The 27,653-nt window shown below is 39.6% G+C and overlaps 1 protein-coding gene across 1 annotated transcript in view; it reads right to left on the bottom strand.

Moving 5' to 3' along the window:
- Positions 1-1,214: 1,214 nt before the first annotated feature.
- LOC144648233 (apolipoprotein(a)-like) overlaps positions 1,215-27,653 on the bottom strand; it is a 43,481-nt gene continuing 17,042 nt past the window's right edge. Inside the window, exons 12-23 of the mRNA XM_078507851.1 lie at positions 26,422-26,469; positions 25,775-25,870; positions 24,860-25,684; positions 21,744-21,815; positions 20,727-20,775; positions 19,783-20,246; positions 19,079-19,105; positions 18,722-18,973; positions 16,940-17,110; positions 16,238-16,285; positions 15,287-15,382; positions 1,215-4,123 (exon numbers count right to left, since the gene is read on the bottom strand). Of these exons, the coding sequence (XP_078363977.1) occupies positions 3,315-4,123; positions 15,287-15,382; positions 16,238-16,285; positions 16,940-17,110; positions 18,722-18,973; positions 19,079-19,105; positions 19,783-20,246; positions 20,727-20,775; positions 21,744-21,815; positions 24,860-25,684; positions 25,775-25,870; positions 26,422-26,469 (2,957 nt within the window). The 3' untranslated portion in view covers positions 1,215-3,314. The remainder of the gene's footprint in view (positions 4,124-15,286; positions 15,383-16,237; positions 16,286-16,939; positions 17,111-18,721; positions 18,974-19,078; positions 19,106-19,782; positions 20,247-20,726; positions 20,776-21,743; positions 21,816-24,859; positions 25,685-25,774; positions 25,871-26,421; positions 26,470-27,653) is intronic.

Here is a 27,653-nt window from a genome sequence, read left to right as displayed (position 1 = left end):
GCCAAATTTGAGGTGTATACGATAAATAGCAGTCGAGATATGGCCACCAGAATACATAATTAACTTTCATCTGTTTTCTCGTGTTTGGAAATCGTGAAATCTCGCACTCGTTTTTGAAATAGTACTTCAAGTTGTTACCAACAATTTAACCACTCCTTTTATACACGATGATTTTGGTATTAAATGTATACCTTAAGGCTACTATTTATTGCGATTCTTAAATTTTGTGATATCGGAAACTGCGTATTTTGCGAGTGTTTTGATTTTGCGATTTTTCAAAGATTTTGCTTGAGAAAAAATAATCCCGAAAATGAAAAAGAGTGAGGAACAGAGCAAGAAATAATTATTTGAATTTATTTATGTTAAGGAAAGATAAGGTAAGTTATTCTTGGTAGGGAAACACAAAAAGTAACGTACTAATCTCAACAAAAACACTTTGTCAAAACAAAAAAACGTCAAAAAGCGTCCTTTTTTGATCTTGCTTAAACTGCAAAACAGGGTAAATTTCGCGAGTAGAAATTACTGCGGCTACTAAATTTGGCGATTTGCAAAAAATCGCAAAGATTATTTGCCGCAATAAATAGCAGCCTTAAGGCAATTGAATGTACTAAATGAATTCACAAAAAAGAAGAATCAAATTTGAAATTATCAAGCCCCCACACGTACGCATTGCGGACCTACTTTTTTTAACTTTTTATCATCCCTCTTTCTTTAACATTTCAATACCTAAATGCAGAATAGCTTTTTTATGACTTCGCATACCAAACTGATTTTTTTTTAACACACAAAAGCCTGCTCTGTAGTTCATTTTTGTGAAGTTATTATTTTAATTCTGTTTAGAGCTTTTAGCTTTTGTCCCCCTGGAATAACGTTTTTATACCTAGAGCTCGTTTTAATCATTTTACCTTGGGCTAATTCTCCATTGTCAAAATAAACAGGTTTTGCCTGTTTCCCGCAATCTCCACCACGCAATACGATATGCGGCAAAGTAAGTTTTTTCATCCCTGGGGCCCAAGTTTTCCATGAAAAAAAAAAAAACGCATGCACTTATCTTGTCTTAATTTTTCACATTCATGTTTTTTTTACTTGCTCTTAGAAATTTCTATGTAAATAATATGTTGTGCACGGAAAGCATAAGCCAAAAGAAAATGAGTACAACAGATAATTCATTGTAAGAAAATATTTTAATACAATGTATATCAAATACGCAAAACATTGCACAAATTGTAACGATTTTAATGCACATGCAATTATGGCGAAGTTACAATATATAAACAAGTATTTATCCTTTTGTAAAACCAAAAGCTTACATTGTAATGGCAAAAGAATCTATAAATGAAATAAAAACTAATGTTTAGTCGTGAAAAAATGTATACTGAATAAGTGGCCATGTTATCTAATTTACAGTCCCGAGCAGAAGGTACAAAACGAACACATATTCCGTATTTGACTTGACAGTTATTTTGGTAGTACTATTTATTTGAGTAGAGAAAATGGATGCAAAAAGTTGTGGAAATACAGCGACTTCTTTTCTGATTTGCAGATTCTTATTAAACATTCATTAATGCCTTTTGTTTTCCTTGGTAAATTGTTATCGAGTTTATGGTTACTTAAAGATCTTTGATCAACTGGTACATACAAAAACATTCATACAATCTTATTTATACAAGATGAGAGATATAGAATGGTCGCACATAGTTGCCCCCTTCCACCTTCCCTTCCTCCTCGCAGTCCACTTTGTAATTCGATCGTATCATAAAAACTAGGGCAAATCTTTGAAACACTCCTAAGAGGGTCCTGAAGGGGGGGGGGGGGGGTACGAAATCCCATTTCCCAGCACAAATTTTGCCCAAATCCCATTTTCCAGCCTATTTTTTGTCTAAATCCCAGTCCCAGCAGTGAAATTCCCAGTGTGTGGAAAATCTGGTCTCAAGCGCATAATATCTGTGTTGTTTTTTATTGTCCTAATTTTAGTACACTCCCTGAACTTTCCCTTCAGTGCCCTATATAGGGATTGAACCCAGGTGCAGGAAGAGCGAGTTCAGAGTAACTTGCACTGAAATCCGTCCTCCCATCCACCTTCTCCCCCCCCCCCCCTTACAAAAAAGGGGGGAACCAAACCATATTCCACAGAACATTTAGACATGCACGGGATTGCACGCGCACAGATGATAAATTCAGAAATTTAGTATTTGTGGATTTAGTACCTATTCTTTTAACATTTCCAAATTCCAATTCGACCTGGACAGAGGACCCGCATGAAAACCAGCTAGCGCTTATGTGGCTTCCTCTCTAAATATAGCAATTTTTTTTTAAATTACGGCTTAAGACAAAGGTTACAATATTCTTTCTTGCAGATCGCGCGTTAGTCGCATAGTTGAATTTTTCATTTTAGCGAACTACTTTTACCCTTACGCACACGTTACATGTAAAAAATGCCACACGTCTCTGTCGTTTTTCATTGGTTTGTTTTTTAAAAGCATGCACATGCAAGTTATCCTGGACTTTCTTTTCCCACCTGGGTCACAGAAGGGATAGTTTAAGGACTGGACTACCCAAAATCATGTTCTGCTAGTTATTATCATTTGTCTTGTAGAGAATAATAAAAATTTTTTTGTAGCTTTAACTAAAGCTATCAAGTTTTTATCCCATACCTACCACTACCCTGACTGACAACAACTTGCTGTCACTTCTTTTAAATATTCCATTTGTGCCGATCCTCAGTCATAGCTGTTCCGCTGAATAACTTCATCACTTACACGAAAATTGATCGAGACCAGTTGATGGACACTAGTGCAGTGCGGTCGTTTTGTTTCAGAGTTTTCAGCGTTTTAACTATTCAGTGCCGGACTTTAAGAACATACCATTATAGAGCGCAAAATATGCTGGTTTAGTCATGTACTGGCACGCTTCCCATTCCCATTTTTGGTTTCTGAATCCCAGTCCCAGTGACCTAAATCCCATTTTCCCAGTGAAAATATAGGCAAATCCCAGTCAAAATAGGCAAATCCCAGTTCCCATTTTACCCCTTCAGGACCCTCTCCTAAAGTTTCCGTCCTTCTTCTTGCTCGCGGGATAAGGCTCAAGTTCGGCTCAGAGACTAGAAATCGTCATCTGGTGTCACTTGTTCGCCCGATACGATACGGTACTTAATTTACACATTTTGTACATCGAAATTTGAGGCTTGTTAGGACTCCACAATTCCAGGCATTGCTTGTCCCCAAGGTCTTCTCCAAGGTGATGCGCCTCAGGCAATTTCTGATTGGACAGTTAGACGAGATTGGCCAAAAGAGGTAGTGCTGTGTCTAAATGTTTCAGACGGCCTCGTCATGTGTATGACTTTTATGTTCCGCGTCCGTTAATTGTTTTTGTTCAGCCTCTTGTGTCGGGTCACCAGCTTGATCTTCCACTTTAAAGGCAGCTTGGGAACGCGCTAACAAGTTGCCATTACTCTCTGTCAAGGTCAAAGGCTGCACTTTGCCTTGTGCCTTGGACATATTGCAGTCATTTCCAATACATCCAACTTCGATGTCTCCTAGCGAGTTCCCTTCATTCATCTTTCTGCAAGGGGGTTCTTTTGTGTGAATACTCATGTCGTCTTCATTCTCACTGTCGGTGATATCCACTCTTTGGCTTTTGCGTTTGGGGTCTATCTCCCGGATGAGTGAGTCATACACAGATCGACCGTGTTTGTCTACCATTCCGCACGGCAAGCGGCGACCAAGATGCGCGCCACCATTTTCCCGCCTTTTTTCCCTTGTGGCAGGCGTCAGCTTCTCGTACCCAGGTCTTATCGTAACAACATCACGCGTTTCATTATCAACCGCTTCATTCTCATAACGAGGCTGAAAGAACAGGTACTCGAGAGGATTCACAGATGACCTTCCAAGGTGGTCGATATTTTCGTACGGCGACTTTGGCAAATCTTGTTTGTCTGTTGCTCTTTCTCCTAAAGGTGTCCTTGGCTGGAAGGGCAAGACTTGCATTGGTTTGTCATTTATGCCTGGGAGAACGTCGGCGTTTCTTTCGCCATTTAGCGCAAAAATCCCGCTGATGCGGACTGTTGCATATGGTGTTATTTCCTCTTCATTTGCGCCGTTCGGGATATTTGGCCTACGTCCCTCTAAAAAAAAGGAAAAATTCCTCAGGATCATGAAGGATAGAAAATAGCGCCCCCAAGGTAAAAGAAGTTGTTGTTACTAAACTTACTGTGTTTTTTGAATAACATAGCGGCCAGTGTTACAACAAGGATGAAAAGCACCGATCCACCAGCGGAAACCATGGTGATCTCCATAAACGTCAACCCTACAATACAATAAGAATCAATGGAAGACATTTATTTCACTTTACTCAGAGCCACTTGTTTCTCGTGCACAGGCTCTACTGGCTAAGAGATACAAGCGGCTTTGGGGACCAGAATGCTTTGATATCAGGGGGGGGGGGGGGTGGGGGGAGAGCAACCTTTCAGCGCTAAAAAGTAACGCGGCATCACAAAATTCTGCGTTTTTATAACTACACTGCATCATCTTTCAAAACCCGCTGACTAAATCGTGAATTGATCGCGTTGCAAGTTGTCTTCCTATCATCCACTACGCATCCCCAAGTTGACCCATTCTTTCTCGATTCCCGCCCTTTACAAGGACCCTACAAGGCCAAGATAGACGAGGCGACGAATCAGACTCAGACCGTTGCAAAGCCCGTGTGCCTCACATGACGCTCTTCTCGTCCCCAGAGCCCCTTGTCCTTCTTAGCCGGCGGAGCCTGTGCACAAAAAAAGACTCGCTCTGGCGACACCTGATTTGATTGGCTAGTTTTTAACAAAGGGAATTTCAAAACTACTCAATCAAATAAACCGTTTTAAAACGAGATTTTAAAAACATTCATTTGATTGGTTGTTCCTTTTGTTAAAATCCAGCCAATCAAATCATGTGTCCCCAGAGCCACTTTTTTCTCATGCACAAGTTCCGCGGGTTAAGAGGGACAAGCGGCCCTGGGGACGAGAATGCAAATGAAGCGTGATGCGTAATGAGTGATGCGTCATCTTGAAATTTCGTAAAAAAAATCGTACGTACTAATGGAAGGGCATTTAGCGACAATTGTGATGGTGGCGAAGATGATGTAGGACACACATTTTTATGTTGAATTAATTGTAAAAACAGGCGATAATAATTGACGGTGGGCTTATCCCTGAATAAAGTATGATTACCTTTGGGATCTTTTTCCTCTGATGCCACATCAACAATGTCAACAGTTCCTATAACAAATTGTAATCAAGTTACACAAAACAATGCAAAGTCTAAATCTATACAAGGTACTGTACCAGTTGCGATCGATTAAATGGGATAACATCATATAGAACAAACAGGAAAAAAGCGACTGAGTGGTCGACGGAAATCTCCTACTGGAAAATGTTTGAAATTTAGCGATTTAATGCACCATGTTCTCGTATATTTTCATGCTCTTATGCGATAATCAGTAGAGTTCTAAAAATTTGACCCTTTCCCCGTGAATCGGATTCGAAATTGGTCTATATCATTTCCTGTGAATGCATCACTTTTTCAATCCCCCACAAACTTGTAAGTCAATAACCTACCAGAACAGTTGTGAACATTGCATGGTTGCCGTTCAGTCAGTGCGCCCAGGGAAGGACAGTCTTTTCCTCCAAAGCGCGATCTGTTACAAGTACGATAGCGTGTTTTGAACCCTCTACCGCAAGGCACTGAGCAATTGGTGAATGAACTCCAATCCGACAGAGTTGCGTCTTCTGAAAATTTACACAAAAAAAATAAATTACTATTCCAGCTCGACCTAACAGAGAAGCCGAAAAGCTGTGTAATACATTACCGTAAAATTCCGGTTATAAGCTCCCCCCTCCCCCCGCTTAGAAGCCCCTTTGGTTATAGGCCCATCTACCTGGAAAAATACTTAGTAAGTAAACCTCTACCGGCGGCTGGTATATTGGAGGATAATGCCCGAGGCTAAAAGATTATCGAAAAATGAACAGTTGTCCGAGAAGCGAAGCTTCGAGATCAACTGTGAAATTTTGAGGATAATCTTTCAGCCAAGGGCATTATCCTTTAATATTCCAGCAAGCGAGAAAGGGGTTTATTTATTTTATAACCCTCCGATTATATTCAACGCACTTTATCGATAATTAATTTATAGGAAAAAACCTACGTTAAAAAACGGCGTAACTATGGTTGAAACAAATGTAAGTTGAATGGGTTTTACGTGATTTTTTAACTCTGTGATTTCATTAAAAGTTAGAATTAAATAAGGTGACTTCATTCCTTTGTTTTGTGCTTGCCTACAAATTCGGGCGACGGATATCAGATCTGGCAGCGCTGATACCCGTCGTCCGATTTTGTACCACTTGATGCGTTTTGTCCAATGAGCGCGCACAAAAATTAATGGTTGGGTTATAAATCCAGTTATAAGCCCCTCCGGATATAAGCCCCCCTCTGCTGGATGACAGTACAGAACAGGGCTAAATGTTGCTTCATTTTGACTTTTAAACTTACAACAGTACAGTCAACATTGCCGTGCCTTGTTTCGAAACTTTTATTCCGCTTATAAGCCCCCCTCCCCGGATATAAGCCCTCCCGTTTATAAGACCACCCAAAAGCCCTTACGAAGTTGTATAAGCCCAGGGCTTATAACCGGAATAAATTTTACGATATGCTTGGTGGCGATGCATTATCTTTCAAATAAGGAGAACATGCAAATCAATTTTAGCCTTACCTGGAGGACAAGTGGAGATGTTACAATATTCCCATCGTACTTTGTGATTTGTAGTGTAGCACCAAGGACCGTTAGGGGCCTGTCCTCCAGGGTTCCGGCATGCATTGCCAGCGTTTACCAGTTCGGGATAATTGTCTGGTGTTCTGTGGTGCCGATGAGGACACTGGGAAGACCAGGACTGGCACGTGTAACCGGACTGCGTCACAGATACATTCCCACGGTATGACTGACCGTCACCATAGAAACACACGTCTGTTTTATAAGACGATAGGAAAAAAGAAGGACTTCAACAGTTGGCTCTAAATTTATTGTTAAGTAAAAAAAGCATTTCCTTCTCGTAGGCTCCTACTTACCGCTTAAGTCTTCTCTCGTTATGTTTTCTGCAGCAAGAAATTAAAAGAATTGAGATACAGTAATTGGAAAGTTCAGATTGAGAGGAAGCTATTCGAGGAATCGCAAATAGGGAATCTTGCAAAAATAGATCTCAGTTCGTTATCAGTTAATAATCAGTTTGAGTGTTTACAAAACATGAACAGTGGATAGCGTTTTTGGTGCACGCTGATTGGCTACTCCGAATAACTCCGAATATCCTTTGTATTATTCAACTACGGCCTCGTCGGCTAAGTATCAGGCGATATTCCGCGCGATTTCGCAGGATAATTGTTAACTATTCACCTCCTGGCAACGCGCGCAGGGAAACTGTAATCTTTGACAGGAATAAACTACCTTATTGTTACTTATTTTCGCGGTACTTAATTTTCGCGATTTTAAAAAAAATCGCCAAATTTGAGACCTGCGAAAATTTACTTTCAACGTTTTCTATTGTATTTTTTATGTTAATTACGTACTTTTGGCCAAATCGCGAAAATTAGGTCCCGCGAAATATGCCCGTTTCATTTTCGCGAAATTAAGTTCCCGCGAAAATAAGTAACAATAAGGTAGTCAAAAATGATCCTTTTGGGCTGTATTATCTCACTGTTAAAGTATATGCTAAAACAACTATTCACCTCAGTGTCAGTGTCCACCACTAGCCACCTCCACTTCGGTAAATAATGGTTTAAATCAATTTGGTTTAACTAGGTACCTTTGAACTCTCTAGGATAATAACACTCGGGAAGAGTACCGCCGTTTTTTCCAGGTAACGTTGTGCAGTTAATTAAGTGAAATTGCCATCTACCTCCGTCTGCTTTGTTTATTTCGCGAGCCCTGAGGAACTCTTCTTTGCAATGCTGCTGGACCATTACATCACAGGCTTCCCTACAGACCGGTACTGGAAGAACTCTCGACGAGGAGTTGTCACATCTTCGAAAATAGTGGTTGCAGTAAATTAGATCCACGGTTCGAAGGCATCTTTTGGAGATCTCGGTTTTAAACGTTTGAAAATTTTGCAACCACCTTTCCAATGTTTGCATATATGGCGTAGTATAGGCAAGGCGATCCCCAATTATGCTTGAACACACGCCCCTTTTTCCATCCAAGTATGGCTTACAAACAGCCTGTAATGACTGCAATGAGGGACTGGGATGAGCTGGGACGCAAGTGCTACTGCTGGAGAGAGGAGGAAGAAAAAGATTATTAAAGAAGAATTTCACTCCAGAATGGCCAAGGAGACGTCCGGCGTAAAACAACTAGGATGGATACTGTAAACAGACAAACAAAAGCCACAACAAAGAAACAAGGAGTTTGAACATTTGAAGTATTTTTAAAATTTTCCCGCCAAACTTCAGGCTGAGCTCTTTGACGTCACGCTTACATTACCAGCTCCAAGATGGCGGCGTTCAGTTGTCGAGTATTGGGCTACTTCAGTAAAGGATTTCGTAGGGTTTGAGCGCTCGTTAGAAGCTTAAATTTGGTGAATAACATATCAATGTATAAACGTTCGATTGACGTAAAGAAAATAAATGGCCATTCTGGATTGCACTTCTCCTTTAATGATGCATGCGCAAGCCTGGATTTAAGTTTTTCAAACGCAGTGAGGCAGAAGTTGTGTTTGTTGTTTGTGTTTATTTTAGAAAATCTACTGTTAAAAGTAAATTTATATTTACCGTGTGTCGTTTGCCACCGTTGCGTTTCTGAAGTCGTTTACATGGATGTCTGTGGAAACATCAAAGTTAACAATTTTGTTTTATATCTTATGTGTGTTGTTTTTATGCGGAGTGACTATATTGATAAATTATGTTTCATACCTGAAACGATATCTTTACCAAGATGCATATGGTCGCAAAAGGTCATTATTTTGGTTATTGGAAAGTTTATTTTAAAAAGGGTTTTCATTTCATGGCTCTTTCATGGACTGGTTTACCGGTAAAATCAAGTGCAAGTAACTGAACACATAATCGTGGAAAACGTTTTTTTTTTCTTAATAACATAACTTTACACGACTTTCTATCGCTATAAGCCAGAAAGTAATGAAAATCGGTATCGGTATAACTTGAGAAAAATTGATTTTTAAGTGATCTCTTAAAAAAAACGGGAGTCCTGAAAGGGGGAGGGGGGATAAAAAATCCCATTTCCTGCCCAAATCCCATTTTTCAGCCATTTGTTTTCCCAAATTTTCAAAATCCCGTGCCAGTTCTATTTTTTGTCTGTCTCAGTGACCTAAATCCCATGTTCCCAGTGAAAATTTGCCCAAATCACAGTTCGCAATTTACCCCTTTAGGCCCCGATAAGTCACGAGTCGTTTCCCATTAATATATTTGTGGTCTAGTATTTTGGATCAAAATCTGGGTCAACATCTCTCCATAAGAGTATATTTTTAGTGAGTAATTTATTCAGAGTAGTTGACTACAAAATTTCTTCCTTACTTTGGTGTACAATTTAGGTAGAATAAAATGCAATTTTTAAGGCACGAAAAAAGAAAAGGATTAACGATTGGAGGAAGTCCAATTAAGAATTCTAGCAAGCTGGAGTGAAACATCCCCCCGGCTCCTCTGGACTTGAAAACCACATTGTACTTTATCTTGACTTGTACTAGTCTGCGAAGCCGTTTTAAAGTTGGATATAATATTACTGGCTCGTTTAGGGTTACTTCTTGTATTCCAGAATAACATCAACAGGCTTAAGTATTGCACTCGATCACAAGTTTTATAATGGGGAGCAGGAGACCGGGCACCATAAAGGGAGGAAGTGCAGGGAGGAGGAGGAGGAGGAGGAGGAGGAGGAGAAGGACTCCAGTATTCTCCCATTTTGTGGTCTACAATTTTTAGTGCACCTTTCATTTGAAATGTATTCACTAAACTGAGTAAAACTACATTACATACTTCTTTGCTGTACAGCTAAATAACACAAAAATATATTTTTTGGTCTGGAAACAGGAAACGATTTAGAGGAAGCCCAAGCACTACTTCTGAAAAGTACAAACCGGAACTAAAAACGACGAATATAGGTTTTTTTTTTAATTTTAAAAAGGCATGTTTTATGAGTGTTTTATTTACTGAAAGAGAGTGACTGACACAACTAGTTGTTTACCATTTTCTATTACAAACCAAACTATATCCAACTCAGCAAGTGGATGTGAATGCAACAGATTCAACGCTCTCCTTCAAACATTTCTGCGCCGGGCAATCGACAAAAAAAACTCGTGAATATACCAAATTTCACTTACCTTTGTTCGGAACATTGTTTTCTGTTGTTCCTATCCCTACAAACCACGCAATCATCAAAAACGACGATAGAGCTTTGAACCGCTGATTAGCCATTTGTGTCTCTCTGATTTACGGGTAAGGATTAGTAGGATTAATAAACAAAACACGTAGTTCTAAGTCTTCGGACTTCCGCGGGACTTCACCGCAGGCCATTTGCGTGACCTTATCACAGATATCACATCCTTTTCCGTGAAGATATTCAATTCAACAGTATCAACATGCGGCACTAAGGCTTTTTAGGAAATTAATGCATATTATATTGGTAATATAGCATTACCAATACTTATTGAACGGAAGTGCATGGGAGGATTTGTACTACTAGTACGTGACATTTGAAAATTTCCTCAAAATTAAGGCGAGTAAAAATTGAAAAAAAAAATTTCAAATAGGTGGTTGGGGGCTCTCTTTAAATAAATTTCTTAATTATCTCTCAGCCTCGACCTCATACTTAAAATGTACACCTGAGTTTTAAAACTTTTTCAGCGAGGTTCGGTGTGATAATGAGGCTGAGGCTCAGAAAGATAATTCAGATCTTCAGTCAGTCACTTTAGTTAGCCTTTTTCTTTTTCTTTCAAACAGTCCAAACAGTTTTTAGCCTCGAGCATTACTGCTATTCTCAGCTCAAATCCGGAAAGTCCTGAAACCTCACAGCAGCAAGATTTTGGTTGGGCGCCAAGCTCCGCCATTTTGTGGCAGTAGCAGTTTCAGATCTGGCTGTGGTACAGGTTTTCAAAGGAAAAAAAATGCAGTTCTGCGTTTTATCTTCTTAAACCTTTCACCTTCCGTCATTCCGAGATGGTAGACTGAGCGAGCTAGAACGAACTTAGACTTCTCTCTCGAGGGCCAGGATAGCAGGGCGAATGCATGTCACGTCAATCTACATTGATAATTCCGAACGTGCAAAGTACAGTTGCAATAAGGTTGGAGTTAAAATAAAACAAAGGCCCTATAAATAACATTTTAAAAACAAATGAAAACCACAGAGGCTTGCTAGAAGTTGTATTGCTGCAACTCGCTAAGGCCTGTTGAGCAGAGGTTTGCTAGAAAAATGTGTAAAATTTGATGAGATTAAATGAAGTGCAAGTCCTGTTTAGAATTCCTCCTTGCTTGATATGTGACTGAAATGAATGTTTCATTGCCATTTATTTTTATGGTTTGCTCGTCATCAAAAAAGACACATGATTCGGCAAGAGTTTTTGTTGGGGTTTTTCAAACGTTTTTGTCTCAGTGGAAGAGGAAATAGCAATTTCCAATTTTGGTCTGAAATTTCCCTTTTAGCTCTGAATGAAATCTCATTCCATTACAGGATACAACTGAAGCGCAAAGGTTATTGCCAAATTGCATATCAAAAAACTGAAAGATCTAGAATGTCTCAGCGCAATATCTTTTTATTGACAGTATTGCTGCCACGCACTCGCTTTAGTCTGTTGTAAGAAATTTGTAAGTACAGTATTGTTTTCTTGATTTCCAATTTCAGGCTTTTTCATTTATTTCCCCGTGATTGGTATTAAAGCCAAAACACGTCTATTGCATCCTTTCATATTAAAACAAGGGTTCAAAGCCTCCATTGAGTCCAAGTTTTAATACTTTTATTATTATTGCTGTAATAATAACAGCCTATAAAAAGTACAGCTGATTGTGATAATAGCTTAGTGAGCTCACTAAGAGAATAGTTATCAACGTGGATTGATAAAGAAAAAAACACGCAAGTCTGCACTCAGAAAGCCTGTCATTCTCGTCAGGGGCACAGTGACAGACCAGTTAGAGAGTTCATGCATAATTTTGACGACAAACGTAGGGTGAAAGCGCGCGCGCGGGGAGAAATTACACTAATCTTTGTATCCGTTTTGTACCGAACTGTTTAACGAAAAAACCAACCCAGGGTGAATCTCTCTAACCACGTTTCAAACCGCGGTACCACAGCTGGCCCTACGCGCCTGAGCCGACAATTATCAATCTATGTAGACTAATTTTCTATACAATATTTGCAAACAGCAAAAGTCCAGTGTCCGAGGTGAAACAGGAAAAGTTCGTTATTTTCGTTTAAAGTTTCGACGATGAAATAAAACGAATAACATGAGCAAAAAGGATTTCAGACCCGACAAGCGTTACACAACTAAGTTGTATATAATATTACGAGGCTTGCTTTTCAAAATAAATTAACATACAGCAAAATTAATAACCTTACCAACGGAAGGATAAGAGCCAGTCGCGGAACAATCTCGTTTGGTCGTTTTTATTTTCAGGCTCGCGACAGTAACATGCACGCGCGTACCTGGTTTAAATGATCGCGTTGTGAGCGCGCGCAACCTGGATCGCATACAGCTTCGCAAGAGACAGAAAGAAGGAATCCTTTGAACTTTGAAATTGTTATGTTTTAAAGTTTGGTTTTGGATTTTTAGAAGCGAAGAATTAGTTCCATCTTTTTGGGCTCCATTTTTTGATATTCAAACCAAGTAGTATTGGAACTGACTAGGTTCCAATATCTTGGCTTTTTGTAAGTAGCAGATGTAGGGAGGAAGTGCAGGGAGGAGGAGGATGACGACGACTCCAGTATTCTCCGATTTTGTGGTCTAGAATTTTTAGTGCATCAGCTTTGAAATGTATTCACTAAACTGAGTAAAACTACATTACATACTTCTTTGCTGTACAGCTAAATAACACAAAAATATTTTTTTTGGTCTGGAAACAGGAAACGATTTAGAGGAAGCCCAAGCACTACTTCTGAAAAGTTCAAACCGGAACAAAAAACGACGAATATAGGTTTTTTTTAATTTTAAAAAGGCATGTTTTATGAGTGTTTTATTTACTGAAAGAGAGTGACTGACACAACTAGTTGTTTACCATTTCCTATTACAAACCAAACTATATCCAACTCAGCAAGTGGATGTGAATGCAACAGATTCAACGCTCTCCTTCGAACATTTCTGCGCCGGGCAATCGACAAAAAAACTCCGTGAATATACCAAATTTCACTTACCTTTGTTCGGAACATTGTTTTCTGTTGTTCCTATCCCTACAAACCACGCAATCATCAAAAACGACGATAGAGCTTTGAACCGCTGATTAGCCATTTGTGTCTCTCTGATTTACGGGTAAGGATTAGTAGGATTAATAAACAAAACACGTAGTTCTAAGTCTTCGGACTTCCGCGGGACTTCACCGCAGGCCATCTGTGTGACCCTATCACAGATATCACATCCTTTTACGTGAAGATATTCAATTCAACAGTATCAACATGTGGCACTAAGGCTTTTTAGGAAATTAATGCATATTATATTGGTAATATAGCATTACCAATACTTATTGAACGGAAGTGCATGTGAGGATTTGTACTACTAGTACGTGACATTTGAAAATTTCCTCAAAATTAAGGCGAGTAAAAATTGAAAGAATTTTCAAATAGGTGGTTGGGGGCTCTCTTTAAATAAATTTCTTAATTATCTCTCAGCCTCGACCTCATACTTAAAATGTACACCTGAGTTTTAAAACTTTTTTTCAGCGAGGATCGGTGTAATAATGAGGCCGAGGCTCAGAAAGATAATTCAGATCTTCAGTCAGTCACTTTAGTTAGCCAGTGGAACTTTTCGCCATTTGACTTATTCTGCGCTCTCTAATTTCTTTTTCTTTCAAACAGTCCAAACAGTTTTTATCCTCGAGCATTACTGCTTTTCTCAGCTCAAATCCGGAAAGTCCTGAAACCTCACAGCAGCAAGATTTTGGTTTGGCGCCAAGCTCAGCCATTTTGCGGCAGTAGCAGTTTCAGATCTGGCTGTGGTACAGGTTATCAAAAGAAAAAAAATGCAGTTCTGCGTTTTATCTTCTTAAACCTTTCACCTTCCGTCATTCCGAGATGGTAGACTGAGCGAGCTAGAACGAACTTAGACTTCTCTCTCGAGGGCCAGAATAGCAGGGCGAATGCATGTCACGTCAATCTACATTGATAATTTCGAACGTGCAAAGTACAATTGCAATAAGGTTGGAGTTAAAATAAACAAAGGCTCTATAAATAACATTTTACAAAACAAATGAAAACCACAGAGGCTTGCTAGAAGTTGTACTGCTGCAACTCGCTAAAGCCTGTTGAGCAGAGGTTTGCTAGAAAAGTGTGTAAAATTTGATGAGATTAATTGAGTTAATTAATTACTCTCTGTCAAAGTCAAAGGCTGCACTTTGCCTTGTGCCTTGGACATATTGCATTCATTTCCAATACATCCAACTTCGATGTCTCCTAGCGAGTTCCCTTCATTCATCTTTCTGCAAGGGGGTTCTTTTGTGTGAATACTCATGTCGTCTTCATTCTCACTGTCGGTGATATCCACTCTTTGGCTTTTGCGTTTGGGGTCTATTTCCCGGATGAGTGAGTCATACACAGGCAAACCGTGTTTGTCTACCATTCCACACGGCAAGCGGCGACCAAGATGCGCGCCACAATTTTCCCGCCTTTTTTCCCTCGTGGCAGGCGTCAGTTTGTCGTACCCAGGTCTTATCGTAACAACATCACGCGTTTCATTATCAACCGCTTCATTCTCGTAACGAGGCTGAAAGAACAGGTACTCGAGAGGATTCACAGATGACCTTCCAAGGTGGTCCATATTTTCGTACGGCGACTTTGGCAAATCTTGTTTGTCTGTTGCTCTTTCTCCTAAAGGTGTCCTTGGCTGGAAGGGCAAGACTTGCATTGGTTTGTCATTTATGCCTGGGAGAACGTCGGCGTTTCTTTCGCCATTTAGCGCAAAAATCCCGCTGATGCGGACTGTTGCATATGGTGTTATTTCCTCTTCATTTGCGCCGTTCGGGATATTTGGCTTACGTCTCTCTAAAAAAAGGAAGGATTCCTCAGGATCATGAAGGATAGAAAATAGCGCCCCCAAGGTAAAAGAAGTTGTTGCTAAACTTACTGTGTTTTTTGAATAACATAGCGGCCAGTGTTACAACAAGGATGAAAAGCACTGATCCACCAGCGGAAACCATAGTGATCTCCATAAACGTCAACCCTACAATACAATAAGAATCAATGGAAGACATTTATTTCACTTTACTCAGAGCCACTTGTTTCTTGTGCACAGGCTCTACTGGCTAAGAGATACAAGCGGCTTAGGGGACCAGAATGCTTGGATATTAACGAATTAGGGGGGGGGGGGGGGGGAGAGCAACCTTTCAGCGCTAAAAAGTAACTACACTGCATCATCCTTCAAAACCCGCTGACTAAATCGTGAATTGATCGCGTTGCAATTTGTCTTCCTATCATCCACTACGCATCCGCAAGTTGACCCATTCTTTCTCGATTCCCGCCCTTTACAAGGCCAAGATAGACGAGGCGACGAATCAGACTCAGACCGTTGCAAAGCCCGTGTGCCTCACATGACGCTCTTCTCGTCCCCAGAGCCCCTTGTCGTTCTTAGCCGGCGGAGCCTGTGCACAAAAAAAGACTCGCTCTGGCGACACCTGATTTGATTGGCTAGTTTTTAACAAAGGGAATTTCAAAACTACTCAATCAAATAAACCGTTTTAAAACGAGATTTTAAAAACATTCATTTGATTGGTTGTTCCTTTTGTTAAAATCCAGCCAATCAAATCATGTGTCCCCAGAGCCACTTTTTTCTCATGCACAAGTTTCGCGGGTTAAGAGGGACAAGGGGCTCTGGGGACGAGAGTGCAAATGAAGCGTGATGCGTGATGCGTCATCTTGAAATTTCGTAAAAAAATCGTACGTACTAATGGAAGGGCATTTAGCGGCAATTGTGATGGTGGCGAAGATGATGTAGGACACACATTTTTATGTTGAATTAATTGTAAAAACAGGCGATAATAATTGATGGTGGCCTTATCCCTGAATAAAGTATGATTACCTTTGGGATCTTTTTCCTCTGATGCCACATCAACAATGTCAACAGTTCCTATAACAAATTGTAATCAAGTTACACAAAACAATGCAAAGTCTAAATCTATACAAGGTACTGTACTAGTTGCGATCGATTAAATGGGATAACATCATTTATACCATGCCATAGAAAATACAGCCAATCAGAATACAGGAAAGCCGTTGTATATTCGACGGTATTCAACCCAACATTCCCATCGTGCGCTGCGATCTTATTCTCAATGAAATTTAGTAAGGGTATTTTCAATGGCATGGTATAAAATAGTTACACAACACTTTCTCGTGGTATACTATGGAATATCCCACTTGTCACTTGTATTTTCTTCGTATACACACTCGCCTAAAGGCTCGTGTGTATACCGAGAAAATACAAGTGACTCGTGGGATATTCCCTAGTATACCACTCGAAAGCGTTGCATAACTAGTATATAGAACAAACAGGAAAAAAGCGACTGAGTGGTCGACGGACATCTCCTACAGGAAAAATGTTTGAAATTTAGCGATTTAATGCACCATGTTCTCGTATATTTTCATGCTCTTATGCGATAATCAGTAGAATTCTAAAACTTTGACCCTTTCCCCGTGAATGGGATTCGAAATTGGTTTATATCATTTCCTGTGAATGCATCACTTTTTCAATCCCCCACAAACTTGTAAGTCAATAACCTACCAGAACAGTTGTGAACATTGCATGGTTGCCGTTCAGTCAGTGCGCCCAGGGAAGGACAGTCTTTTCCTCCAAAGCGCGATCTGTCACAAGTACGATAGCGTGTTTTGAACCCTCTACCGCAAGGCACTGAGCAATTGGTGAATGAACTCCAATCCGACAGAGTTGCGTCTTCTGAAAATTTACACAAAAAGAATAAATTACTATTCCAGCTTGACCTAACTGAGAAGCCGAAAAGCTGTGTAATAATATATTCCTCAAATAATCAACGATCCAGTACCAAACAAAATCGATGAGGACAACAACTTGAAGCGCTTTCATGTTCAAAGGTAAACTTCAGCTCAATAAATTCATTTTTGTGTGCGATTGACTTGCTTGTTGCTTGATTGTGAAAGCCATCGACTTGCTTTGAACAAGCTTCTCGCTGACTGTATTTATGAACGACCACAGCTGATGAACGATTTTATGAACCATGTTAAGCTTTATTTCTGTACGGCTTATTTGTGATTTATATATTATTGATCTAATCCTGTGTAATTAAGTCTTATGTACTACACTTCTTACGTTAAAACATTATTGTTTGAAGTTCGGTTATCGCTTGCAGTGTACTCAGATTGTATATTAAAAGGGTTAGAGACTGTTAGTTCGTGTTTTGTTGACAAATGCACGCACTTGCTGGCCTCACAATGAACTCGAAATTTTCAATACTGCACTCGGCTACGCCTCGTGCAGTATTGAAAATTTCTCGTTCATTGTGCGGCCAGCGCGTGCGTGTATTTGTCAACAAAACACTCACAACCGTCTCTAACCCATAAATATTCCAGCAAGCGAGAAAGGGGTTTATTTATTTTATAACCCTCCGATTATATTCAACGCACTTTATCGATAATTAATTTATAGGAAAAAACCTACGTTAAAAAACGGCGTAACTATGGTTGAAACAAATGTAAGTTGAATGGGTTTTACGTGATTTTTTAACTCTGTGATTTCATTAAAAGTTAGAATTAAATAAGGTGACTTCATTCCTTTGTTTTGTGCTTGCCTACAAATTCGGGCGACGGATATCAGATCTGGCAGCGCTGATACCCGTCGTCCGATTTTGTACCACTTGATGCGTTTTGTCCAATGAGCGCGCACAAAAATTAATGGTTGGGTTATAAGTAGTAGATAAAATATGAGCGGGAGATCTGTATGGGCGTTTACAATGGCGAGCTGATAGGCGAGCCATTGTAAACGGTCATACAGATCGGACGCGAATATTTTATTCTACTTGTGAAATGAAAACAATAAATTGAATGTAAAGTATTGTTATGCGAATCAGTGGAGATCTGTATCAAAAGTTAATGAATACTAAATAGCTGAGCAGGAGTTTGTATCAAAAGTTAATTCTATTGTCTGATTTGTATTGGGGTTTACAGTTGTGTACATGTGATCTGAATACTGTGCTGGGATTGGTTTGCACCATCATGAATAGTTAATGAATTTTACAAATCCAGTTATAAGTCCCTCCGGATATAAGCCCCCCTCTGCTGGATGACAGTACAGTACAGGGCTAAATGTTGCTTCATTTTGACTTTTAAACTTACAACAGTCAACATTGCCGTGCCTTGTTTCGAAACTTTTATTCCGCTTATAAGCCCCCCTTCCCGGATATAAGCCCACCCAAAACCCCTTGCGAAGTTGTATAAGCCCAGGGCTTATAACCGGAATAAATTTTACGATATGCTTGGTGACGATGCATTATCTTTCAAATAAGGAGAACATGCAAATCAATTTTAGCCTTACCTGGAGGACAAGTGGAGATGTTACAATATTCCCATCGTACTTTGTGATTTGTAGTGTAGCACCAAGGACCGTTAGGGGCCTGTCCTCCAGGGTTCCGGCATGCATTGCCAGCGTTTACCAGTTCGGAATAATTGTCTGGTGTTCTGTGGTGCCGATGAGGACACTGGGAAGACCAGGACTGGCACGTGTAACCGGACTGCGTCACAGATACATTCCCACGGTATGACTGACCGTCACCATAGAAACACACGTCTGTTTTATAAGACGATAGGAAAAAAGAAGGACTTCAACAGTTGGCTCTAAATCAGTTTATTGTTAAGTAAAAAAAGCATTTCCTTCTCGTAGGCTCCTACTTACCGCTTAAGTCTTCTCTCGTTATGTTTTCTGCAGCAAGAAATTAAAAGAATTGAGATACAGTAATTGGAAAGTTCAGATTGAGAGGAAGCTATTCGAGGAATCGCAAATAGGGAATCTTGCAAAAATAGATCTCAGTTCGTTATCAGTTAATAATCAGTTTGAGTGTTTACAAAACATGAACAGTGGATAGCGTTTTTGGTGCACGCTGATTGGCTACTCCGAATAACTCCGAATATCCTTTGTATTATTCAACTACGGCCTCGTCGGCTAAGTATCAGGCGATATTCCGCGCGATTTCGCAGGATAATTGTTAACTATTCACCTCCTGGCAACGCGCGCAGGGAAACTGTAATCTTTGACAGGAATAAACTACCTTATTGTTACTTATTTTCGCGGTACTTAATTTTCGCGATTTTAAAAAAAATCGCCAAATTTGAGACCTGCGAAAATTTACTTTCAACGTTTTCTATTGTATTTTTTATGTTAATTACGTAATTTTGGCCAAATCGCGAAAATTAGGTCCCGCGAAATATGCCCGTTTCATTTTCGCGAAATTAAGTAGTCAAAAATGATCCTTTTGGGCTGTATTATCTCACTGTTAAAGTATATGCTAAAACAACTATTCACCTCAGTGTCAGTGACCACCACTAGCCACCTCCACTTCGGTAAATAATGGTTTAAATCAATTTGGTTTAACTAGGTACCTTTGAACTCTCTAGGATAATAACACTCGGGAAGAGTACCGCCGTTTTTTCCAGGTAACGTTGTGCAGTTAATTAAGTGAAATTGCCATCTACCTCCGTCTGCTTTGTTTATTTCGCGAGCCCTGAGGAACTCTTCTTTGCAATGCTGCTGGACCATTACATCGCAGGCCTCCCTACAGACCGGTACTGGAAGAACTCTCGACGAGGAGTTGTCACATCTTCGAAAATAGTGGTTGCAGTAAATTAGATCCACGGTTCGAAGGCATCTTTTGGAGATCTCGGTTTTAAAAGTTTGAAAATTTTTCAACCACCTTTCCAATGTTTGCATATATGGCGTAGTATAGGCAAGGCGATCCCCAATTATGCTTGAACACACGCCCTTTTTTCCGTCCAAGTATGGCTGACAAACAGCCTGTAATGACTGCAATGAGGGACTGGGATGAGCTGGGACGCAAGTGCTACTGCTGGAGAGAGGAGGAAGACAAAGATTATTAAAGAAGAATTTCACTCCAGAATGGCCAAGGAGACGTCCGGCGTAAAACAACTAGGATGGATGCTGTAAACAGACAAACAAAAGCCACAACAAAGAAACAAGGAGTTTGAAGTATTTAAATTTTCCCGCCAAACTTCAGGCTGAGCTCTTTGACGTCACGCTTACATTACCAGCTCCAAGATGGCGGCGTTCAGTTGTCGAGTTTTGGGCTACTTCAGTAAAGGATTTCGTAGGGTTTGAGCGCTCGTTAGAAGCTGAAATTTGGTGAATAACATATCAATGTATAAACGTTCGATTGACGTAAAGAAAATAAATGGCCATTCTGGATTGCACTTCTCCTTTTTGCATGCAAGCCCGGATTTAAGTTTTTCAAACGCAGTGAGGCAGAAGTTGTGTTTGTTGTTTGTGTTTATTTCAGAAAATCTACTGTTAAAAGTAAATTTATATTTACCGTGTGTCGTTTGCCACCGTTGAGTTTCTGAAGTCTTTTACACGGATGTCTGTGGAAACATCAAAGTTAACATTTTTATTTTATATCTTATGTGTGTTGTTTTTATGCGGAGTGACTATATTGATAAATTATGTTTCATACCTGAAACGATATCTTTACCAAGATGCATATGGTCGCAAAAGGTCATTACTTTGGTTATTGGAAAGTTTATTATAAAAAGGGTTTTCATTTCATGGCTCTTTCATGGACTGGTTTACCGGTAAAATCAAGTGCAAGTAACTGAACACATAATCGTGGAAAATGCAATTTTTAAGGCACGAAAAAAAGGAAAGGATTAACGATTGGAGGAAGTCCCATTAAGAATTCTAGCAAGCTGGAGTGAAACATCCCCCCGGCTCCTCTGGACTTGAAAACCACATTGTACTTTATCTTGACTTCTACTAGTCTGCGAAGCCGTTTTAAAGTTGGATATAATATTACTGGCTCGTTTAGGGTTACTCCTTTTATTCCAGAATAACATCAACAGGCTTAAGTATTGTACTCGATCATAAGTTTTATAATGGGGAGCAGGAGACCGGGCAAACATAAAGGGAGGAAGTGTGGTCTAGAATTTTTAGTGCATCTTTCATTTGAAATGTATTCAATAAACTGAGTAAAACTACATAACATACTTCTTTGCTGTACAGCTAAATAACACAAAAATATTTTTTTTTGGTCTGGAAACAGGAAACGATTTAGAGGAAGCCCAAGCACTACTTCTGAAAAGTACAAACCGGAACTAAAAACGACGAATATAGGTTTTTTTTTATTATTTTAAAAAGGCATGTTTTATGAGTGTTTTATTTACTGAAAGAGAGTGACTGACACAACTAGTTGTTTACCATTTTCTATTACAAACCAAACTATATCCAACTCAGCAAGTGGATGTGAATGCAACAGATTCAACGCTCTCCTTCAAACATTTCTGCGCCGGGCAATCGACAAAAAACACGCGTGAATATACCAAATTTCACTTACCTTTGTTCGGAACATTGTTTTCTGTTGTTCCTATCCCTACAAACCACGCAATCATCAAAAACGACGGTAGAGCTTTGGACCGCTGATTAGCCATTTGTGTCTCTCTGATTTACGGGTGGGAGGATTAATAAACAAAACACGTAGTTCTAAGTCTTCGGACTTCCGCGGGACTTCACCGCAGGCCATCTGTGTGACCCTATCACAGATATCACATCCTTTTCCGTGAAGATATTCAATTCAACAGTATCAACATGCGGCACTAAGGCTTTTTAGGAAATTAATACGTATTATATTGGTAATATAGCATTACCAATACTTATTGAACGGAAGTGCTTGTGAGGATTTGTACTACCAGTACGTGACATTTGAAAATTTCCTCAAAATTAAGGCGAGTAAAAAAAAAAAAATTGAAAGAATTTTCAAATAGGTGGTTGGGGGCTCTCTTTAAATAAATTTCTTAATTATCTCTCAGCCTCTATCTCATACTTAAAATGTACACCTGAGTTTTAAAACTTTTTTCAGCGAGGATCGGTGTAATAATGAGGCCGAGGCTCAGAAAGATAATTCAGATCTTCAGTCAGTCACTTCAGTTAGCCAGTGGAACTTTTTTCCATTTGACTTATTCTGCGATCTCTAATTTCTTTTTCTTTTAAACAGTCCAAACAGTTTTTAGCCTCGAGCATTACTGCTATTGTCAGCTCAAATCCGGAAAGTCCTGAAACCTCACAGCAGCAAGATTTTGGTTGGGCGCCAAGCTCCGCCATTTTGCGGCAGTAGCAGTTTCAGATCTGGCTGTGGTACAGGTTTTCAAAAGAAATAAAAATGCAGTTCTGCTTTTTATCTTCTTAAACCTTTCACCTTCCGTCATTCCGAGATGGTAGACTGAGCGAGCTAGAACGAACTTAGACTTCTCTCTCGAGGGCTAGGATAGCAGGGCGAATGCATGTCACGTCAATCTACATTGATAATTCCGAACGTGCAAAGTACAGTTGCAATAAGGTTGGAGTTAAAATAAAACAAAGGCCTTATAAATAACATTTTAAAAACAAATGAAAACCACAGAGGCTTGCTAGAAGTTGTATTGCTGCAACTCGCTAAGGCCTGTTGAGCAGAGGTTTGCTAGAAAAATGTGTAAAATTTGATGAAATTAAATGAAGTGCAAGTCCTGTTTAGAATTCCTCCTTGCTTGATATGTGACTGAAATGAATGTTTCATTGCCATTTATTTTTATGGTTTGCTCGTCATCAAAAAAGACACATGATTCGGCAAGAGTTTTTGTTGTGGTTTTCCAACGTTTTTGTCTCAGTGGAAGAGGAAATAGCAATTTCCAATTTTGGTCTGAAATTTCCCTTTTAGCTCTGAATGAAATCTCATTCCATTACAGGATACAACTGAAGCGCAAAGGTTATTGCCAAATTGCATATCAAAAAACTGAAAGATCTAGAATGTCTCAGCGCTATATCTTTTTATTGACAGTATTGCTGCCACGCACTCGCTTTAGTCTGTTGTGAGCAATTTGTAAGTACAGTCAATTTCAGGGTTTTCCTTGTTAAACCCACGATTGAACAAGAAACTATTAGTCTTTTTTGCCGAGTAATTTCGCTTTGTCTTAGGCCTTGTTAACAAGGAAGTAGGGTAACCTCGGGTAACTCTGGCAAGATGGTTTAAGACAGTCCTTAGTGCCAAAACCGATGTATAAATGGAGGGGCTTATTTCCGGGAGGGCTTATAAGCGGAATAAAAAACGTTTCTAAACAAACCACTAGAGTGTTATCTAAATACGTTTTGAAGTTAAAACGCATAATAAAGCAATATTTAGCCCTGTTCAGTACTGTCATCCGGCAGAGGGGGCCTTATATCCGGGTGGGGGGGGGGGCTTATAATCTGATGTATTTTCTGTTTACAGGTACATGGGCCTATAACCGGGGGGAGGGGGGCTCAAGTTATAAGCGGGGAGGAGGGGGTTTATAACTGGAATTTTACGATATGAGTGACGTACGTATTTTGAACGAGGTTTTAGCTCATTAGACGCTACGTGTTGAAATAAATAATCGAATGATTGATTGATTGATTGATTGATTGATTGGCTGATCGATCGATACGCAATTCATCAGTTCCATTAAAATCATACTTCAATTTCATTCGAGAATATTTGTGTCGATTGCTCCAACCTTGTACTTTTTCCATGCTGGAAACGCTTTACAAATTTGTAAATATATATTGGCAACTGTTTGTGTATGGAAAGTATAACCAAAAAAATCAAAGTACAACTAAAAAATTGCACAAAACAAGTTTAATACAAGGTATGTGGCATATGCAAATATTGCACACATTGTAACGGGCACATAATTAATTATATGGCAAACGTTACAATATATAATTATTTCTCCTTTTGTAAAACCAAAAGCTTAATGGCAAATATATGACACCAGAAAACTTTAGACGTAAGAAATATATAAAGAATGAACTGCCATGTTGTATCACTCACTCATCCTCATCGAGCCCATGAGGACTCTTGAGGCCGGTTGTATCGAATTTATAAAATTGAGCTGAAACTACTGCAAAACTGATATTACGTTGGTCACCAGTTGAATATTTGACTAAGCAATTGTATACATGTATACAGTGATGTTTTCGATCAGTTATTTTGGTAAACGCTGCATGTTTTTAAATGCTTTTCGACGAATACTGTACTCGTTAAATATTTATAACGGTTTTCTTAACATGACTAGTCGTACATAATTGCGCCCTCGAATTAGAACCCCCCTCCCCTCTTAGTGTTGCTGGCTTATCCTTTGAAGTCGAGGTTTGGCTTTCGAACAAGTCTATGAATAGCTGATTGTACAGTATCAAACTCGATGGGATTACCGAGAATTTACTAAATCCGCGCGTTTCTCCTGCCAAAAATAATTAGCTACGTAGCCGACGAATTCGTTAGACGCCATGGGCGACAAATTTAGGCGTGCTTGTTACGAAGCTTCAATACCAGGGATTTTCCCTTGGCAATTTGAAAGAGAGAAGCCTTTGATGGAGGTTGCTTGTCATGGCAATTTGTGATTCGACAGTAAAACGACGATTGGTCATAAGCAGCAAGTGTCTAAATGAATCGGATTTCTCATTCATGTGTATTTTCCTCGTCTGATGATTGTCCGTGTTCAGCACCACTGCTATAAAACTCAAATAAACCAGTTAGATCTTCCATTTTAAAGGCAGCCTGGGAACGCGGTGACATGTTGCCATTACTCTCTTTCAAATTCAATGGCTGCACTATGCCTTTTGCCTGTAAGGTCTTCCAGTCATTTCCAATACATCCAACTTCGATGTCTCCCAGCAGCGGGCTTCCTTCATTTCTCTTTCTGTCCATTGAGCATGCTGGACTGCGTTCGTCGCAAGAGGAAACTTCCAAAATTGTGTGAATATTTTTGTCGTCTTCACTCTCACTGTCGGTGATATCCACCCTTCGGCCTCTGCACTTGAGGTCAATCTCCCGGATGAGTGAGTCATATACCGACCGACCGTGTGTGTCTACCATTCCACACGGCAATCGGCGACCAAGATGCGCGCCACCATTTTCCCGCCGTTTTTTCCTCGTGCCAGGCGCCAGCTTGTCGTACCCAGGCTTTATCATAATAACATCGCGTGGTTCATTATCAAGCGCTTCATTCTCATAACGAGGCTGAAAGAATAGGTACTCGAGAGGATTCACAGATGACCTTCCAAGGTGATCGATATTTTCGTACGGCGACTTCCGCAAATCTCGTCTTTCTCCTAACGGCGTCCTTGGCTGGAACGGTAAGGCTTTCAGTGGGTTTTCATACATGCCTGGAAAACCGTACGGATTACTTTCGGCACTCAGCCCGAAAATACCGCTGAGGCGAACTGTTGCATATGGTGTTATTTCTTCTTTGTCCTCGCCATCTTGGATATTTGGGTTATGCCCTCCTGAAGAAAAAAATAAATTTATATAATAGGATCAGGAAGGATTGAAAATAGCGTATCTAAGGTAAAAGACGCAATTTGAGCCTGACTTACTGTGTCTTTTGAGTAAAATAGCCACCAATGTTACCACAAGGATAAATAGCACTGATCCACCAGCTGAAACTATGGTGATCTCTATAAACGTCAACCCTACAATACAATAAGAATCCGGAAATGAAATTGATTATTCAAAATAAAACAAAGCGTCAAAATCCGGGGGAGGAGAGATGTGGGTACTGATTTTTTTAATAGAGAGAGGCTCCGCCCAGATGCCCAAACCCTTACCCTTTGGTTTACCATTTTTGGCAGAAAAGGTAACCCTTTCGTATATCGTTGTTAGAAACTGATACCCTTTTTCATACCCCTACAGAAGTGATTTTGCATCTCTTGCCTTGTTTTTCCTTTCTCCTTTTTGCTTGTGCGCTTTCGGTCAGCCTTTTTGTGATATTTTGAAACGCTTTTTTAAAAATACTTAAATGACAGTTTTCGCTATCCTTCTCTATACTCAAACTCATAAAATACGAACCCTTTTAGAATACGCGCAGCCTTTAAAAGATACCCCTTTTGGGGAGACCCTTTTGTTATTGTCCTCTATAGGTTTTAACCACGGGGATCGAAATAGGGTGTTAATTCCATTACCAATTTGACAGGAAATGGGGATTACAATTCGTGCGGAAATACAGTATTGATAAAAATATTACCCTTTGGCTGATTTTCATCTGATCCTACATCAACAATATCAACGGGACCTAAAATAAATCACAATAGCAATTTACATATGCATTCAGCAACAGCATTACGGTGTAACGGAAGTATATCATGATTTTCGTAAGCAGTCTTGAAAAAGGCAATGTACCAACTTAGACTTGTCATAATAAACAAAAAAGTGCTTTTGCAGGAAAAGGGTTCATTTTAATTATAAGTTGTGTGGACAGAGGTTACTAAAGCAGATAAAGACTAGCTATGCAACGCTTTCGGGGAAAATACAAGTGACAAGTGGGATATACCATATTATTTAAAACTAGCAATGTTATATTGCAATTCCTGCGTTTTGATTGGTTAACAGGCAATGGTATATGAGCTCATATACCATTGACCGCAAATATGGTAGCCGATACGCGTCAACGAAAACAGCTGGGGAGCTCAACTATTGCAATTCTTTGGACGTTTTTTAATAAAACAATTATTCCACTCGCGCTTGTTGGATATGGGATCGTTATAGCTAACTCGGTGCTACGCGCCTCGTTGCTTGGCTATCTACCATCTCATATCCAGAGCGCTCGTGGAATAATTGTTAAGTATACCACGAGAAAGTGTTGTGTAACTATTTTATACCATCCCATAGAAAATACGCTTACCAAATTTTGTCGAGAATAAGAGCGCAGCATACGATGGGAAGGTTTGGTTGAATACCGTCGAATATACAACGGCTTTCCTCTATTCTGATAGGCTGTATTTTGTATGGCATGGTATAAAGTTGTCTATGGGAATGCCTCCACCTCGAAAAATAAACGAAGTTGAATTTATCCTGCATTGTCATGAGCATTTTTTTGGTGTCTTCTTTGAGATCAATACCCTCCCAATATATAGTTCAATTGTGTAGGCAAAGACCAGCATAGCTAAACAGAAGTACCGGATCCCAATGGAGGATAAAATCAGCTATGAAATTCTAAATAAACGAAAAACAAGGCTGATTAAACAGTAAAGGAATATTATCAATGGCTGACGTGTTTTACAAGGGTCTTACTTATAAGTCCCTAAAGACGAAACAGTGCCTTTCGAAAAATTGGATTTTTAAAAAATATATTCCTTTACTGTTTAATCAGCCTTGCTTTTTTTCGTTTTCTGTAAAACAGATTGGAAGTTCTCTTATTGGATTACCATTTAACCCATGTCTGCCAGTCATTCCAGGCTATTCTATTACGTTAATTAA

This window comes from Oculina patagonica, chromosome 4, assembly GCF_052425735.1.
Source record: "Oculina patagonica isolate OP01 chromosome 4, crgOcupat, whole genome shotgun sequence".
Lineage (NCBI taxonomy): Eukaryota > Metazoa > Cnidaria > Anthozoa > Scleractinia > Oculinidae > Oculina > Oculina patagonica.
Note: the sequence above shows the minus strand (reverse complement) of the source record. Positions and strands in the feature narration are given on the sequence as shown.